The sequence below is a fragment of the Camelina sativa genome, chromosome 5, assembly GCF_030686135.1.
Source record: "Camelina sativa cultivar CO46 ecotype springtype chromosome 5, ASM3068613v1".
In the NCBI taxonomy this organism is placed as follows: Eukaryota; Viridiplantae; Streptophyta; class Magnoliopsida; order Brassicales; family Brassicaceae; genus Camelina; species Camelina sativa.
Window position 1 is genome coordinate 14,987,428 of NC_141884.1, and position 19,378 is coordinate 15,006,805.

A 19,378-nucleotide genomic window follows, 5' to 3' on the forward strand; every position below is an offset into this window, starting at 1 on the left:
AGACAGAAAATTATGATTTTTAGGTACCACAAAATAATTTTTTAAATCAACTAGACAACACTAGCTAGGTTAAAATAATATACTCCAGCAAAATTAGACATTTTTGTCATCATACTTTCTAAAGTCTCACAATGGGAAATTGAGGGTTGAACCCATATATATGCATAAGGTACAAGACATAGTGGCTAAACAACCCCACAAAATCCTTCTCAAGGTAAAAGAAGATAAATACAAAAATAATTTTGACATCTCCTAAATGTTTTTATGATGTACATATCACTTGCACCATTCCACAACAATTTGGTAGTCTTATAATTTTGAGATTATTATGGATTTTGCCACTTTTTTAGTGGTATTTATGGATTTTGCCATTTTGGCTAAAATCTTATGGATTTGACATTTTTCAAGATTTTTAAACACAATTTTACACATTAAATTTGGGGTTTTTTGGTTCCATTTTTTTGTTGGGTTTAGTATTTGTTATGAAGTATGTTTTTTAACAAAAAAAAAATTTCACAAATGTATAGATTTTAAAGTGATTAAAAGTGGCAAATCTAAAATATTTGAAGAAAATGGCAGATTCAAAAAAATTAGAGTGAAAAGTGGCAAAATCCATAATAATCCCTTATAATTTTTCACAATAAATATTGTTTTGAGATTTAATATAGATTTTGACTAGGAAAAACACAGTTGTCCCTACTACAAATTCATAAAAAAATATATATAAAAAATAAATGCAAAATTCAATTTATTTGAAAGGGAATAATAATAAAAATTTGTTCACTTGAAAAACTATCAAAATGAAACTTATATCAAAGGGATATTAAATAATATTTTCTCCAATCATGACTGAGATATATTTTTGTTGCAAATAAGACATATTTATTTAGCCTAAATCTTTTAGATAAGATAAAGATAAAAATTATATCTCAAGTGGATATAAATAACATAATGTTTGGGCTAAGGAAAGGTTATGTGTGGGATGCAAGTATGTTACATACACAAAACCCCATCACTTCTTTCCTTCACCGGAATATTTTGCTAATTTCATGCAACATTTTGACTTTACATAGGGATCGCTGCCTTCTATATAATAAGTATGCCACTATGGACTATACATACCCATGTTTGTTTTTTGTATTGATGTGTGTGTATGCAACTAAAGTGTTACCACTTGCCACTGGAATATACCAACTTATACCAATTAAATGATTACGATCTTTCATTGATATTTACTCTTTCTATAGCCGCAAATATTAAATTTTAATTTTGATAGTACCAAATAAATGCTACCGTTCAGCTATATATAAAAAAGAGACCTAGGTATTTTTATTAATAAAATTTGATTAGGCGCAATAATTCTATAACACGATGAAATGATTGGAGGAAGTTACTCTTAATCACGTTGGGCTATTCCAAACCTTATTGTCTTGTACTTAAAGTGGCCCTCACATCCTTTACAGAAAATTTTTAATAGATACACTCACACATGGATATTTCATATACAAATCAATATATATTTAGTGGTCCTAACAAAACTAATGATATCAGTTTCAATTTTACAGTCACAACGATACACAATTGTATGATTTATACTTATATGCGTTCCGATATGATAATGAGGAAATAATTGAAATGATTTGGTTGCTAATCATAAATAAGAAGAAGAAGAAAAGTATATAAAAAAATAAGTAAACAATAGAAGAAGAGATGCATGATGTTGCGTAAAGCAACGACACCAACAGATGTGTGTGGCTAAAAGCTACTAATTTTTTACTCACCGCGTCATATTTTCCTAAACATAAATTATTATCCTATTTATTATTATTTTTATTTTTAACTTTGTTTAAAATAAATTTGTCATCCACCATTTTAGGTAGTTTCTTTTCTGAAATGTTATAAATAATTTTACAATTAAATTTAGTTATAGATCTCTACAACCTTTTTTTTTGTATAATTAACCACAAGAAGTGCTGGCAAAGAAAAAGGAGAAAAACAAAACAAAGACAACACCAAGTGACACATGAGTTCAAAGATCTTAACCCAAGCTTGTGGCCAAGCTTATGGTGGTACGTAGCTTGACAAATTCACGATGTTTTTCTATAGAAAACAAACGTAGAGCCTGAAAATTACTAAATTGGTATTCTTTTACGTTTATCAAAAGAAAATTTTTATATCTATTTTGTTGTAATAAACATTAACCAAAAAGAAACATATTGTTTTTGTAAGAAGCAACATAAGTTGGGAGCCACCATAGATAGAAAGTCCTAAAGGACATTTGATTTGTGATTCCTGCTTCTTGCTTGCTGTGTGAAGATACTTTGTAATTTGTAATTAATATATACATATACTTGAACCAATTGTGTATACAATTAGATATTTCGTAATTGGAGTTATTAAACATTATAATGTGAGAAAAAAAAATCCTTCATACTAAGAGATATGAGTCAGTTTATTTATTTTCAACTGGAATATAGTACATATACAACATTACTAAATAGCTAGAAATACGTATATGTTTATGGTGCAACTTAAGAATTATTAGTACAAATTTTCATTTATAAAATTTGTAAATGACACGTAGACGTTTGAACTCACCATTATATTTAAAATATGAGAATAAAAAGCAAATAAACACACATAAATATGACGTAAACAGGTTCGATGTAGAAGTTAGTACAAGAAAAAATGTAAGTTAGCAAAGAGAGAGAGAGAAAGAAAGAAATACTTAGCGTAAGAAGACAAAGGAGAAGGAAGTGTGAGGCACGTAAGGGTTCAGATGCACCGCCGCCGCATCTTTAGTTGTACCACCAATTACACAACTCATTCCAAATTTCCAACCATTGTTTTAAATACTATATCTTGAATAAATGGTATTTTTCGGGGAAAATAGCATTTTAAATGCTTAATTAATACTACCTAAAAAAACTAATTTGTAGACTTAATACTGCTTTTTGGCCACAAGGAAGCGTTATTTAGACCGTTTAAACGAAATTAAGCGACTCATTATATGTTCTATACGGTAGAAATTTATACGAAATATATAACACTACAAAAGTTTTAAAGGACGAATTAAGTAATTTTCAGATTAAAATGACAATATACGTTCAAACAAATATGTACATCGGTTAATTTGAACGTTATTTCTACATGCCAACTCCTCTTTTTGTTATTTTAAAATTGTTTTATCTAATTATAATTGGTGGGTATGAGTCTCTGGCATTACATGTGACATAGCTTCCAAGTTAGGATTAACCAGAGAAGATCTTGTTTCTACAAAACCGGATCCAACCCACTCTTTCGCTTGCTTTACTTCACTTGCAGGTTGTTGTTTTCCTCTACAACTCCCATTATACTAATATATCTTTTACATTCACAATATTAAATCATTTATTAATTAACCTAATGATAAATATTTTTGTAGAAAGATGTAAAGTCACCTAAAAATACCATTGCTTGATTTGTCAAAAGCATATAGCTTTCACTTTTTGTTAAGATGTGTTAGGTTTTAATCAAAGAATATTAAGATCCGGTGTAACTCACTTAATTGCATATCTAAATATGGTGAACTTTAGAGAGATTACCATATTTGAACTATAGTTAAGTCAATTTGTTCATTTTCAAAAGCATCCGAATTAGTCTACGCACAACTTAGTGATTCTTCATACTTACACTTTGGTTAGTGCGGTTTTTAATTTTTACTTATAACAACTAAAAGTTCAAAAATTTGTTTCAACTTCTACTTTTTAAACGTGACTAAAAAATATCGACACACAACAAAACATATACATGCATGTATGTGAAAAAGAAGGCAAGTTCTTTATATATATATAAAATATATATAAATATAAGGTGAGAAAATGGGTGGCATACCAAATAGTAGAGAAGAGAGAGTGGTGGTGGGGCTTTACGACATAATATATAAAAAGAAGTTTTTGTCCAAAAAGGAGTGGATAGACACAACACAACACCTCACCACACTTCAACACTACAACTACACCTCACTCTCTTACTTCTTACTCACTCCACTTCACCACACACTTCCTTTCTCTTCCTAACTAGCTGTTTCATTTATGTCTTTCGACTTTATTCGTGCTATTGCCCATTATTCATTTATATATTCTTTAATCTATAATCTGTATAAGTTTTTGTAAACTGTTATTGTTTTTTCAAACTAAAAATTGTGTTGAACAAAAAAGTACAATATAACAAGATTCAATAGACATATCTTCTAGTTCTATCTAGAGTTGAAATAGATTGCTCATACCAGTTAAAAAGTATCTTAGTGAGTTTTATCTTCGAATAGTTAATCTACCACTACTACAAGGGATAAGCATCTTGATCATATCGTCTAAGTCTTTTCCAGAACTTTTTAAAATTATATTCTTTTGAATAATATAGTTGAAATAGTAAGATAGTTACTTATCCATCAATCAATTTGTATAGTCCTTGAAAGATAAGAAACACATCATAATCAGAACCTAATATATATGTGTCTTTATATACTTGACACCAAATATCAATAACAGAAAGATATATATAACTTAAAAGATTAAAAAATAAAGATAAAGAGGATAATGTAATGCAACTAAAATCCAAGCAAAAAATTATGGCTCAACGTCTACTTGGTGAGTCTTGAGTGTTAGTATAAAATACATATGATTGTGTGTGTGTGTGTACATTTGAAATATACATTATATGCATGTGTATAACTCATGTTATGTAGCTGTCAAAATTAGCTAGAACTATATTTCTCCTACTTAAAGTTTGTCTTGGTTAACCTAACCATTTAAGCCGGTTGTAACCACTTTGTGTTTAAGGGCTTTGCGGTTTGGTTCTGATTTTGTGATACACAGTTTAGTGATAAAATTGGACATTGCCAACCAAGACTTGGGATCTGGTTGAATATTCGGTTCTTCATATAGTATTTTGTTCATAAAACGGTATAGTAATAGATATACTGAGATAGTAATTATCTCTACGGTGATTAACTTGATTTGTGTTTTGAAAATCTAATGAACTCATCAATGATTGTGTAACAAATCAGAAAACTGCAAGATTTTGTAAGTGTTCCATTTGGAAAATTTCAGACCAACAAATCTGATCATCTGAAATTCTTGAACCCCATAAATAGAAGTCACATCATTTGTGTCGGAAAAAACAATCATGGGATGATAGCTATAGATACTATGCCAGAGTAAGGACTTCAACTTATAGATAGAAATTGCATAATTCAATAATTGTTATTAGTAAGTTGAACAACGTCACAATTTTTTTTTTTTGTAGATGACTTTATTAATGAAATTATCATATTCACAAGTTGACAGTGGAAAATTTTGCGAAAGCAAACTTAAAATATAACATGAACATATTCATATTTTATTAATAAGGTAGTTGAAGTAACAGACAGACGGTTCGGAAGACGCATACAAATTGGACCAACCAAGTGGGTAAGCTGATCCTGCTCTTACTACATCTTTATAATTATTTATTTTAACAATGTTTTTGTGTATATACAAAAAATAAAATTATAGATTGAAACACAAATATGGGTTGCGGAAGAAAATGCTCAATGCTGAGTAAATCAAATGAGTTTAATAATTCACCTATGAGATTGAACAAAATTCAATTAACTCAAAGCCATGTTATATCTTTTTTTTTCTCACTATAATCTTTGGGATATGTGATCAAACATAGAATTGCTATTCTTTCTTTATGGTTCACAATGGTTCGAGTAGGCTTCTTCAATGTAAATACTTAGGTAACTATGATGATTTTAAAAAGCGATTTTATAAGCTTTAACCAAAACATAAAATTATTTTATAATTATTATTTACCGACAGTGGCTTTAATTGATAAGCTGTCGGATAGAAAAAAAAAATCAATGGTTACACAATTTTCTACAATTTTCCATGTTTTTTTTCATAGCAAATTTATGTAAAATCTCGAGTTATATTAAACAGTTCCATTATTCAGATTCAGAAATATTATTGATCAAAATCAAAAGATCTTTTATTCATTTGGTTTATTATTGGCACAACATATTGTTTGTAATGGAAAAACTAGTTTATAGAGGTACAATCCATCCATTCAGAATCATTTTATTAGTCCACTTTTGGGTCGAATTTTGGTTTGTACTTATACATTCAAATTAACATTTCTCTTGCTTTATAATTAAATTATGAATTATCTTTATGTTTTCTGAGCATGTCAAAAATAATTCTTTGATCAAAAGTCAAAATATATAATCCCAACTTTGTGATAGAATTTATTTTTACTACAAAATCTCAATTTTGTGATGAAATCACATGCTTAAACCAAACAATTCTGAGTCCAAAGGAGTCACATGTGCATAACCGAATTAGAGGTTAACCATTTGACTACAAACTCTAAAAATCACAATTACAATCGCAATAAATAAATACTAGAATTTTAATATCAGCTAACAACTTTATCATTTAATTTTAATAGTCAACACTTAACAACTCACATGTTCTGTAGTTCAAACAACTCTTTACCATTTAAAAGACTTTTCTTATTGCACTGTTCACCAATTTACATCACTCACATAGTCAAATCCATGTAGCTTAAGATGATACACTTCACACCTATCTTTGTTTAGTCACTTTCTTCACGTGTTTCAGTTCAGTTTGTTACAATAACAAGGTATTGAGAAAATTATGCTTATCATCATCAGCTTCTTTAAAACTAATGTTAAAGTCACTTTATCTAAATACACTAAATCAATACGCATGGATCATTTCGAAAGTGTTGAACTGAATAAAAAAGGATGCTAAATCAAACCACCAAAACAATATACTAAAACCGATCAAACGCAGCTTTAAAACAAAAGTAACACATCGCTATCACAAATCCGAAAAGAGAAACTGATGCAGTGAACATAAAACATCAAAAGTTTTTATTCAGCCAAACATTATTTGCTAAGATTCTGACATCTTATTCAACAGTAGACATAAGAGTACTTACTTAGCTCAGACTTAGAGCGGCGTCAAGCCAATCACACCTGCGAAAGAACCAGCATAACTCATGAGGATACCGATATAAAGAGACTAAATTTGCCGTTTAATACAGTGTGTTTTCTTCAAATGAAACCAGTTGTTGGCGTTTGAAACAACCACAGCCTAATATAAAGGGATCGGAAGTTTAACCATACCGCATGCCAATCTACCGCCTGCGTTTCCTGTGGTCAGACTAAGCTCATGTCCACCTATATTCGTCATATCAACAAAGAGATGTAATCAGATCACAACTTGGCTTTAAAGACTTTTATAAACTTAGAAAGTGACACCCTTTTACTAAACCCAAGGAGCAGCAAAATGTTCACAGGGCACAAGAAATGTGCGAGCAGTGTCAAATTGATGTAAACGAGAATCAGAAGTATAACAGTTTACCCTTTCCAAGGTCATCCTTAAGCTCGTGAACCACGAAGGCTCTTCCAACAACACAATTAGGACCAGTCAGAGGAATCTGCACAAATGATTTCACAGTAAACAAAAGCTTCTTATAAGACAATATACGAGAGGCAAAATAGTTTAAAAAGGAAGACAACACCAACCTGATTGTCCACGATTGTTGTTTCTGCCACACCTGTTGTTACAAATACATTACTTAGTTCAAGAAAGTTTTTAAATCATCAAAGATAGCAGCCATAACATATAGGAGTTTCGAATCGAGGATGTTAAATACCATCGGCATTGGCAATTATGTTTCCCAGGTCACCCGCATGACGGCACTCGTCTTCAGGAGCTCCGTGTGTCATTTTATTAGGGTTGAAATGTGGTCCTACGAGAATATAACACATTGATATATATCAATTTACAACACAAATCCTGATATTGGTAATCAAATGAATCTGCCATTGGTATTATTAGTATTGGTAAGAACCTGTTGAGATGCAACCATTTGTTGTATCACCAAACTCATGCTGTAAAATCAAACAGAAGACATAACTACACCACTATATATAGCTATAGAATAAGAAAACATGATTCATTCATCTGAGGAAGGACACACTTACGAGGTGAAATCCATGAGGCCCTGGAGTGAGACCAGTGATACGAACATTCACAGTTGTAGGACCTGCATTCCCATTTTAACAACCATTCACTTACACAAACTACATAGTCAAAATCTAGCAACAAAACCAATCTTATCACAGCTATTAGATTACTTTGTATAAACTTAACAGAACCATTGTATCAAAAAGGAGTTGCCTTTTTTTAATGTAAAGACGCTAAAGCTAATCCCTTTTTGTTATATACAGAGTAGTGAGAACCAAACAAAACAGAGCAGAATCAGATGTGAAAAGTATGAAACTTTGAGAAGATTAAGCACTAAGGAATGACCTAATGATGCCCACAAACCTCAATCAAATTGGAACCCAGATGAGAAAAATAAAAACTTTGAGCAATTGAGAGAGAGAGAGAGAGACTCAAAAGGAATCAGAGAGAGAGGAGGGGACCTGAGTCATCTTGGGTAAGAGTAACAACTCCTTCGACATCGGAGGTACCCTTAAGCACTGCAACAGCCTTCTTCGCGGCGGAAACAACTGTCAACGCTTTCGAAGGAGCTCTGGCGGAGAAGGAAACGGATTGGGGACGACGGTTAAGGTTGTTGTTAAGAGAGGCACCGCGGAAAGAGGAACGAAGACTTGAAGAAGGGTTGGATGAGTGAGGAATGAGAAGACGAGAAGGAGATGAGAATGCGAGGATGGTGTTGGCAGCCATGGCTCTGGCTGCTGTGTTTTTTTCTTTGACGTTTGGAAGAAGTGAGTGGGCAAATAGTGTTGTGAATTTGTGATTGAGAGATGAGGTTTTTCTCTTATTATTTTGGTTTCTCAATTCGGCCCACACAAAAATATAACTTGTTTTTTTTAATTTAAGTGCATCTTACCAACTTTAGGACTTACAATTTGATTAAACTTATTAGTGTCTCACACGTTTCCTTTTTCACTTTATTGCTTACTTTTTGATTGAAAAATTAATATCTTTTTAGCAAAACTAATAATTTTATAGATCGCTTGTTATATACAAAGAAAAAGGCAAATTTGAAAATTCTAATTCCTTTCCAACTACCGTTGCCGATTTCGGCGGCGGCAACCTCCCCCTCTGTTTAAATGACCAAAAAGAAGAATCCCTTCGCAAACCTTCGTCTTCTGCCTCATCTGCGCCTCTCCCTCGACAGGCTGAGAAATCGGCTGATCCCTATGCTTCCATCTCTCTTTCTTGTCCTCCTCCAATTCCAACAGTACTCCTTGGTACTGCCTCTTCAAAGGACTTCTCTGTGACTGGTCCTAGACTGGCAAAACCGGTAACCCATATGGGCAGCCCAACAACTTCGAGTGGTTCGAGAACCCAGATCTCGGACCCTCCTTCAGTTCCAGTGGCGGCTTCGACTCCTGTTCTCCCTAACTGGAAACAAATGCTAATTGGATCCTCTGGTAAGATGGAAAAGAAGGGCTCTCCTTACTCTCTTGAAACCGGGAAACTATGTGTCAAAATTCCAAACGCGGTGATAGCAAGGAACCAGAACAGATGGAAAGACTTCATCATCGGTCAATCCCACAGCAACCTACCCTCCAAGGGTGCACTCTTTGCCATCCTTAATGGCATCTGGAGCCGGAAGAAAAGAGATATCACCATCTCAAAGCAGGGGCCAAAATTGATCCTCATCTGTATTCCGAATGAAGAAACCAGGCGACGAGTGTTATTAGCCCAAAGAGTGTGGCACATTGAAGGCCAATCAATGTTTGTTGCGGATTGGAAACCAGGTTTCTCCCCAGTAATGCCTGAACTCACTGAAGCTCCTGTTTGGCTGGAATTCAGAGGAGTTCCCCCCCCCCCAATTCTTCTCTGAAGAAGCGCTTGAACATGTGGCAGGAGGTATGATTGGTCATCCAGTCTTTTGTCATCCAGCAACTCTCAACCTAACTGACCTGGAGGTGGCTAAAGTCTTCACGATAGTGGATATCACCAAACCACTGCCGGAAGCAGTTAATGTCTAGTTCGAATCAGGAGAGATTTCTAGAATTGAAGTGTCAAGCCCTTGGCTCCCCCCGACTTGCGATTTCTGCCAGGGCATTGGACATACTATCAAACATTGCCTTTTTCAGCCCCAATTCTCTGTACCCGGTGCAACTCAACGGTTCATTTGAGTGAAGACTGTCCTCGTTCAAAGAGACCTTCCAAAGAAGGGCTCAAAAGGAAGAACCCGAGTAGGAGACGCAAAGAGAGAGGAAGAAAACTCTCTGGAACTGAAGCTGAAGCTGAAGAAATCCCTCCCCCAAAGCTTCCCTCCTCTCACCCCAAGTCAGGCACGCTAGAACTGTCTCTCGAATTGGACAACTCCTCCAAAACCCCAAAGCTCTCCAAATCCTCAAAGCTCTCCAAAAAGCCTTCGACTGCTAAGAGCTCCTCATCCTCAGCTCCTTCCTCTTCAGAATTTGAGCCTGTAGAGGAATCCTCTTCTTTGGACTCTCCATCTGAAGAAGATGATAACCCAGCTGATAATGCTAACTTCATTTGTGTTCTGTCTAAGAAGGAAAGATGTTTCGAGCACACTTCCACAAGGAAGAGCTCACCCCCCAAATCATCTAGATAATGACAAGAGTCGACATTTTTTGTTGGAACGTAAGAGGTTTTAACTATAGTGTAAAGAGGAGAAGTTTCCAGAAATGGCTACGGCAGTACAAGCCGGTTTTTGGCAGTGTTATTGAGACTCGTGTTAAGCAGCATAAGTCGACTAAGTATGTTCAGTCCACCTTTCTTGGTTGGAATTTTGAAGCAAATTATGAGTTTGTAGAGCTAGGTAGAATCTGAGTTTTATGGGATCAATCAGTGAAACTCCTTATTCATTACAAATCGTCACAGATGATAACTTGCATAGTTACTCTACCAAATGAAGACAGGGAAGTCATTGTCTCCTTTGTGTATGCGGTCAACTGTCGCTATGGGAGACAGCAATTATGGGAGGGGATTTGCACGCTCTCCAGAGACCCATCCATCAATTCTCGGCCTTGGACAGTGATGGAGGATTTCAATCAAACCCTTAATCCTTCAGTGCATTCTGCGGGAGGTACTCGAGTCAGGAAGGGAATGGAGGAATTTAGAGACTGTCTTCTCTATGCTAATCTCCAAGATCTCTCCATTCGAGGAAACAAGTTCACCTGGTGGAACAATCAGGAGCAGAATCCTATTGCAAAGAAGTTGGATAGAATTCTTATCAATGATGAATGGATGGCCAAGTTCCCTCTGTCATATGCACACTTTGCTGAACCTGATTTTTCAGATCACTCACCCGCAACAATTGATCTTGACACGAGGCAGCGAGGTCGCAGACACTTTATGATATCTCACTACCTCCTTCAGCATGAGGATTTACTTCCGAGGCTTCTGATGTTTTGGCACACAGCACATCATCAAGGCTCAACTCAATATTGTCTGGTCAAGAAGTTGAAGGCTCTGAAAAACATCATTCGAGACCTCAATAGAGAACACTTTTCGGATTTGGAGTCTCGAACCAAGGAAGCACAAGAGCAGCTCATGCATTGTCAGTCTACTCTCTTGGCTAATCCTTCCCCTGCAGTAGCGCTGCAAAGAAACTGGCTCATAAAAAGTGGATAACTCTCGCTAAGGCAGAGGAGAAATTCTTGCACCAAAAGGGCTAGGATTAAGTGGTTTCAGTGTGGGGATCTTAACACAGCCTACTTCCATAGAATTGTGGCAAACAGGAGAGCCAAGAACCAGATTCACTACCTGATGGATTCTCAGGGGCAGCGGTTAAGCAATATGGAGGATGTTAAGCAGCATTGTGTGTCCTATTACGAGGACCTTCTGGGAGGAGCTTCCTCTACCCTCTCCCCAACAGAGCTTGTCCACCTTAGGGAATTCATGCCTTTCAGGTTGAACCAAACTCTCTCTGACTCACTTACAGTTGAAGTCTCGGATGCTGAAATCAAGCAAGTTCTCTTCTCCTTACCGACTAACAAGACCCCAGGACCGGATGGATACACTGGAGAGTTCTATAGAGCCTCTTGGGATATAATCGGTCATGACTTCATCGCGGCTGTCAAAGAGTTCTTTAGCACATGCAACCTCCTCAAACAAATGAATGCAACAACTTTGATCCTGATACCCAAGGAGATAGGTGCTGAGAGCATCACCAAGTTCAAACCTATCTCCTGCTGTAACGTGATCTACAAAACCATCTCCAAAATCATTGCGCCGAGGTTGGAGGATATATTGCCCCTAATGATATCCAGCTCCCAGTCTGTTTTTGTCAAGGGTAGGCTGCTTGTTGAAAATGTGCTCCTGGCCACTGAGATGGTCCAAGGCTTCGGACGAAGAAATATCTCTCCTAGAGCTCTTCTGAAGTGGACTTAAGGAAAGCCTTTGATAGTGTTAAGTGGGACTTCATCCTGAAAATCCTTGAAATTGCTCAATTCCCTCCTAGGTTTATAGCATGGATCAAGCAATGCATAACTACCACTTCTTTCTCTGTCAATATCAATGGGGAGCTTTGTGGTTTTTTTAGAGGAACTAGAGGGCTAAGATAAGGGGATCCGCTATCTCCTTCTCTCTTTGTGATTGCGATGGAGGTTCTCACTAATATGCTCAACTCAAGGTTCGTGGCGGGACATATCGGATATCATCCTCTCGGAAGGAATCTTACTATCTCCCATCTTGCCTTTGCTGATGATCTCATGATTTTCTATGATGGAGGGATCAGTTCGATCCAGGAGATTGCTTCCTTGCTTGACACCTTCAAAGACCTGTCAGGTTTGTACATGAATAGAGACAAATCCACATTGTTTGTGGCAGGAGCTCCGACCGATGGACTTGATCAACTCGGTTACCCTCTTGGATCCCTTCTTGTGCGCTACCTTGGTCTCCCTTTACTTCATCGTAAGCTCAAGAAAGAAGAGTATGCCCTGCTTCTCGACAAGGTAAAGGCGAGGTTCACGGATTGGTCATCTAAAGCTCTGTCCTTCGCAGGTTGACTCCAGCTAATCTCTGCAGTCATCTACAGTACTGTAAACTTCTGGTCCTCAGCCTTTGCTTTACCAAAAGGTTGTTTGAGAGCTATCGAGATGATGTGTAACACGTTTCTGTGGTCTGGAAATATCACCAAGCGCCCGGCTGCTAAAGTCTCTTGGAAAGATATTTGTCTACCAAAGAAAGAAGGTGGACTGGGTCTCCGCAACTTTGCTATCTGGAACAAAGTTTTGACTATGAAACTGATATGGATGCTAATCACAAATAGTGGCTCTCTATGGGTCGCCTGGATGAAGGAGCATATGCTCAAGAACTCAGATTACTGGTTAGCTGAGACAAATCAAGGCTCCTCCTGGATATGGCGGTTCCTTCATACTCTGAAATCGATGGTGAAACCTCTCCTGACGAGTTCCATTGGTGATGGCCAAACTGCAAGCTTCTGGTACGATAACTGGTGCGTCATGGGTCCACTAATCAATTTCCTTGGCCTTGATGGCCCACGTTTAATGGGCATCCCTCGGGAAGCAAAGGTGGCGCAAGGAGTTGGACCGCATGGATGGAGACTTCCTTCATGCAGGTCCCGCAACCCTCTTCTCCTTACTGTCCGGAATACTCTCAGTTTACTGGACCCACCTTCAGTATCAAAAGGACCAGATGTTTTCTCTTGGGGACAAGAAGGCGCAAGGAAGTCTTTTTCAGTACTAAACTCACCTGGGAAGCATTGAGACCAGCATCTTCAATCAAATGTTGGCATAGAGCTATCTGGTTCAAGCGTGGTATTCCTAAGCACTCTTTTACCTTATGGGTTGCAAATCTCAACCGGTTGCCTGTGAAAGCTAGACTTCACGCTTGGGGAATGACTGTCGACACTTCTTGTATCCTCTGTTCAGAGGGTGAAGAGACAAGAGATCATCTATTTCTTCACTGCAATTTTCCAGATCAGCTCTGGAGTCAGATTCTTTCTCGATTGGGCCTCCCCCCTCTCGCTTTCACTTCTTGGCAAACTTTAGTTTTTTTGCTCCTAGGCACCACAAAAGACCTCCGCTCAACCCTGAAGAAGATTGTTGCTCAGGCTACCGTCTACACTATCTGGCAAGAACGGAATTCCCGTCTTCACCAAGGCCCCTTATCCTCTCCTGAAACTGTCTTCCGTGCATTGGACAGGTCCATCAGAGACATTCTCCTTGCGCACCAGTATAGTAAACAAGGAAAAGGTCTCCTGGCTAATTGGCTTACCTATATCTCTGACTGAATCCTTGACTGATTCCTAGTCTTAAGCTCTGCTTCTCTGCTTTTTAGCTCTTATCCTTTCCGGAACTAGTATCTTCTGTCCGCTATGATTTTTTTTTTTTTTGGCTGTAGCAACTGATATAATCTCTTGTAAACCTCAAGTTCCTTTTGGTAATATAATTAACAGTTACAAAAAAAAAAAAACAAAAAAAAACAAAAAAAAAAAACTAATAATTTTTTTCATTGGTTGATTAATATCTTGCAGTTGGTAAACAAAGTGTCTAACTATAGTATGGAGTAGAATAACATTGTTACTATTATGTATATAATTTTGAAGTAGAATGAAAAAAAGCATACTAACAATAAATTTATGATGATATGGAGTTTAATGATAAAAAATGCATACTAGTATGGAGATTTTTAATTTGCATAGTGGATACTGATCAGCAATGATAAATGATGAATTAAATACGGATTAATCCTGCTTTAACCTGGTCAAGAACATACTATACAACTATTATAGATAAAACCATATTGGGATGATTGTTTGAAATCTAGCACTAGAACTAAGAGATGTTCTCTAGGAACCAAATATTTTGTGAAGATGATCAATTTTTTTATATATTGTCCTTTTAAAGATGTTGGCTAAGTGCTTAATTTTAGCTTTTCAAAACTCTTATGACTTTTATCTATTTGATTATGATAACACAATATTCTCCAAAATATAAGTCACAGAAAAGAAAGAGAAAAAGTTGAATTGAAAAAGAAAAGGGATTTGTATAAACTGTAAAAAAACAAAGCTTCGTTTTATAGTAAGTAACCCTAAATCCTATCTACATTCTCGTGGTAATTTTGTTACGGAACTAGTTCATTGATCTTCGCATGGCAGCTCGAAACGACACAGTGGGCAAACGTGATTGATCTCAAACCACTTTTCGGCACACTCATCGTCAAAGACATGTCCACAAGGTAAAATCACAACAACACTTATTTCATCTTTAAACTCTTCAAAACAAATTGCGCACGTTTTACCAGTAGAACTAACCTTGTCATACATTTTCCTGGCTAAAGACTTGACCACGAGCTTGCTTGCGGGTACTAACTGGATATTGTTTTCGTCCAACGAGACTTGAACCGCTTCTTCAATCTGAACCTCCTCTTCAGTCTGAACCACTTCTTCAATCTGAACCTCCTCTTCAGTCTGAACCACTTCTTCAATCTGAAGCTCCTCTTCAGTCTGAATTACTTCTTCATTAATACGAGGCTCATCGAGAAAAGAAACATCCAACGCCAGTTCTAAAGCACACCCATGAGGATACCCATTACTTGCAGAACAAGTGATTTCAGCGTCAAAGAGAATTTTATACATCGTCTGTGCAATATAGTGGTCGCTGAGCCCTGTTTCCATCAATAAATCAAACAAATCCACTTTTATTTGACTCTCGTTGTGGTCATCGTTGAGGAATTTGAATTTGTAAGTCGGGAATGTCAATATTTCACCACCTTCAAGGAAGATCCTTGGAGTGACTCTGATTGTGCCTGCATCTTCTGGTGCAGGATCGTATTTGATTTCTTTCTCTAACGAGATTTGATCCGCTTCTTCGGTATATGTCTCATCGAGACAAATAAGAAGATTCAACCACACTTCGAAAGCCCACCCTGGAGAAGACCTATTACTTGTGGAACAAGTTAACTCAGCAACATAGTCGATCAAGTGATACATTGTATGTCCAGTATCTCATCCCTGCTTCCTTCATGAACTTATTCAAATCCAGTCTGCTTTGACACTCGTTGCCATCATCGTTGATGAACTCGTTGACAAACGACAAAGTCGTGAATGTCAAGTTATCATCTTTACCGAAGATCCTTGCATTGACTCTAATTGTGCCCGCATCTTCTGGTTCAGGATCGTATTTGATTTGGTCGTTAAAATCCGCGCGTATAAGTGTATACATGATTAAAAACAAAAACAAAATCAAATCTGGTGGTTTTTTTTTCTTTTTCTTCTCTTTGTTAGTGGTCACCCAAGAAGAAATTGAATTGATTGTTTAAGAGTTTAGGCTGAATTAACTCATATATTTATAATCGAGAGACTCTTTATCTTTGTCGATTCCTAATTCTAGTGGGATTTTTGAGATAAAAGTTTCCAGTTTTTTTGAAAAAAGTCCATTACGATTTCCATTTATTATCTTTTTAAAAGAAGAAAATTACTTTAAGTCCTTTTTCTAAGCTGTACTTTCCTCTATTGAATTTTGATAAATTCCTTTTTCTTAAAGGTGAATTTCTATTATACTTACGAAAAGTTTAGAGATAATGTGAATTTTTAATTTAACATATTCGTGATTGAAGACAAAACAGGGAGGTTGTTTTTTTGATATATCATGGTTTTTAGGTGTTTTTAGCCATGATATAAGTCTTATCTATAGAGTCTTTTTGATATTTTTAGAGTCTTTTGAGTCTTTATAGGATTTAACATGGATAGGAGCATAATGGAGCTAAATAAGAAGATTTGGAGCTTAATCAAGCATTGAGGCTGAGCTGCAGAAGTTGGGAGACATGTTCACAAGAGTGCATCGATCGACACACTGATAGCATCGATCGATGCTAGGCCAAAGTCAAAATTGGAAGTTTTCCCACAAGTTTTGAAGATTTACAAATCTGCCCCAAAGTCTTCCATATTTGCATCATTGGTCCCTGGCCGTGTTTAGGAATATAAATAGGATTTTTATGGTCATTGTTTAGACCTAAGCTTTATTTTTCCCTGCAACTTTTTGAGAGCAAAACCCTGTGAGATTTTTAGAGAGCTTTGGGAGAGAGAGATCTGCTTTGAGAGAAGAATTCTTGAACTCCTTTACTTCTTCTTTAATCTCTTAATGCAATTTATTCAGAAGATGTTTTGTGTTTCATTGATTATGTCTGAGTAGATCTGCTTGTTAGGTTTAGGGTTTCTCATTAGGGATTTCATGGATTATTAGATCTGTTATTATTTAGGATTCATTATCTTTCTTGTTCTTCATCATAGGTTGTTCTCAATGCTAGATCTTTGATTAGTCATCTGGATTTAGATCTTAGGATTATTAATTGATATGAGAATATAATTGATTTTCCTGATAAAACCTTTGGTGAGCAAAATTATTTCTTGCAAAGAGATTTGATTTAATAATTTTGTGAACAATCTAAACTTGTTTTTAAAGCTGATTTATTACCTAGAATTTTGCAAAGAGATTTGGATTTTCTGGTTTTAAATTTAGATAATATTTGCAGTGAGAACTGATTTATTTTATAATTGTGTTTAGAGTTCAAGAACGGTGCTTAATTGTTGAATCCTGCTTATTTAATTAATTGATCTGATTTTCCATGATTTCCTAAGAATTTTCCTAAGCCTAGCGTTTATTCCTATTGATTTACAACTCCTTTATTTTCTGTTTTTGCATTGCTATTTAAATTTAATATTTTGATTTAGCATAATTAAAAGAGTAATAAGTCTATTGTGTGAATCTAGAGTTCTTGTGGATTCGATCCCTAAGTACTACAATTGATCTCTTAATTTGAGAGAGTAGCTCAGGGTTAAATTTGAGCATATCAAATTTTGGCGCCGTTGCCGGGGACTCTTTTGATTCACCATTAGATTAAAGTCTTTGATTTTGTCTAAATTTTTCTTTTTCTATTTTACTCACACGCTTTTGTTTCTTTTCTCTTGTGTGTTTCAGGTACATGCCTAAGCCTAGCACCAGGAAAAATCCTACTGGTCCGGTTGTTAAGCTTACAAACCAAGAGTTAGGACAACTAGAGCGTGAAAACACAAAAGCAGCCAAATCAGCGAAGATGGCCAATATAATCATATTGAGACCTGATGAGGCTGGGGTTTTGAAGGATCAAGAGGGTAATGTGTACAACGAGCAAGGCCAGAAACTTGATGCTGAAGGACGGGTTATTCAGGAAGAACTCGTCGTGGCCGATGGGAATGCACATGGCGTCGAGCCACGCAACGATGGCATCGATCGACGCAACCAGGACGGCATCGATCGATGCAATGCTGGCATCGATCGATGCAATGCTAGAGCTGATGCGGAGAATGTTCAGAGGCGACGGGATGACAATGGAGAGCTTGTCAAGACTCTTACGGACTTCAACAGACCAGACTTGTTCTATGAGAACCGCTCCGCAATTGTCCCTCCTCCATTCCCAAGGAATGACTTTGAGCTGAAGCCTGCCTACTTCGCTCTTGTTGGACAACGGCCATTCCAGAATTTGCCAATTGAGAAGCCTCTAGACCACATAGAGCACTTTGAGGACATAGTCACAAGCATCAAGGCTAATGGAGTCACTGAAGACTACCTCTACTGCAAGCTTTTCCTCTACTCTCTTGCTGAGGAAGCATCTCATTGGCTAAGGCAGCTGAAACCAGGATCTCTAACAACCTGACATGACATTAACGTGGCGTTTTTGAACTACTTCTATGATGATGCGATGTCTGATGAGCTAAGGATCAAGCTTTCTACCTTTAGACAAGGTCCTACTGAATCTTACAAAGCTGCTTGGGTAAGATTTAAGGCATACCAGAGGGACTGTCCACATCATGGCTTCTCAGAGGTGCAATTGATCAGTATCTTCTTTAGCGGTATTGACTGGAGGTATCAGATGGCTTTGGATGCTGCTAGTGATGGGAACTTCAAGACAAGGTACCCAGATGATGCTGAAAAGTTGATTGAAAGGCTAGCATCAAGTAATAGCACCAAGAATGCAGACTTAGAGCGGAAAAGAGCACATGAAGGCAATGGTTCAAATCAGTTTGCTGCAGTGAATGCTAAGTTGGATACAGTGCATAATCTTCTTGTGGGAAAGAATTCTGTCCATTTTGCTGAAGATGTTGAGACTTTTGAGCCAAAGCCAGAGATTACAGAAGATGTCAACTATGCATATGGAGCTGGCTATCAAAATCAGAGATTTGGTCAGAAGAATTCCTTCACAGGAAATCCAAGCAGCAACTTCACAAGGAACTATGGTTCTTCATCTTACCAACCCCTCCCTCCACCCAGTTCAGAGAGCAAGATGGAATCAATGGTTGAACAAATTCTTCAAGGTCAGCAGAAGTTAACAGTAGACTTCAATGGAAAGATTGATTCTGTTTACAC

General features: G+C 36.6%; 1 protein-coding gene, 1 non-coding gene and 1 pseudogene across 3 annotated transcripts; all 3 read right to left on the bottom strand.

Moving 5' to 3' along the window:
- Positions 1 to 6,798: 6,798 nt before the first annotated feature.
- On the bottom strand, positions 6,799 to 8,909 carry LOC104786904 (superoxide dismutase [Cu-Zn] 2, chloroplastic). Of its 2 annotated transcripts, XM_010512375.3 has the most exons (8): positions 8,483 to 8,909; positions 8,039 to 8,100; positions 7,906 to 7,945; positions 7,708 to 7,803; positions 7,577 to 7,608; positions 7,413 to 7,488; positions 7,175 to 7,228; positions 6,799 to 7,024 (listed from the first exon to the last, which is right to left on the bottom strand). In XM_010512375.3, the coding sequence occupies exons 1-8, from the start codon at positions 8,745 to 8,747 to the stop codon at positions 6,999 to 7,001; spliced, it is 651 nt and encodes a 216-aa protein (XP_010510677.1). In that variant the 5' UTR covers positions 8,748 to 8,909; the 3' UTR covers positions 6,799 to 6,998. The 2 variants fall into 2 exon arrangements, with proteins under 2 accessions (XP_010510677.1, XP_087306230.1); XM_087450104.1 differs by lacking the exons at positions 7,906 to 7,945; positions 8,039 to 8,100 and having other exon boundaries at positions 7,708 to 7,850; positions 8,453 to 8,816.
- A 6,202-nt stretch (positions 8,910 to 15,111) lies between these two features.
- LOC147943772 (uncharacterized) lies at positions 15,112 to 16,198 on the bottom strand (annotated as a pseudogene).
- Positions 16,199 to 18,722: 2,524 nt separating this feature from the next.
- Positions 18,723 to 18,829, bottom strand: LOC147943773 (small nucleolar RNA R71). The gene has a single exon (XR_015558781.1). It is a non-coding gene; the product is annotated as a small nucleolar RNA R71 (small nucleolar RNA).
- Positions 18,830 to 19,378: the final 549 nt, after the last annotated feature.

Excerpts from the sequence above, each read along its gene's own strand:
- LOC104786904 (XM_010512375.3), bottom strand. The coding sequence starts at position 8,747 with ATGGCTGCCAACACCATCCTCGCATTCTCATCTCCTTCTCGTCTTCTC. Across the intron at positions 7,946-8,038 it reads GGCCTCATGGATTTCACCTC|CATGAGTTTGGTGATACAAC; the intron begins GTAAGTGTGTCC and ends TTGATTTTACAG. Across the intron at positions 7,804-7,905 it reads AAATGGTTGCATCTCAACAG|GACCACATTTCAACCCTAAT; the intron begins GTTCTTACCAAT and ends ATATTCTCGTAG.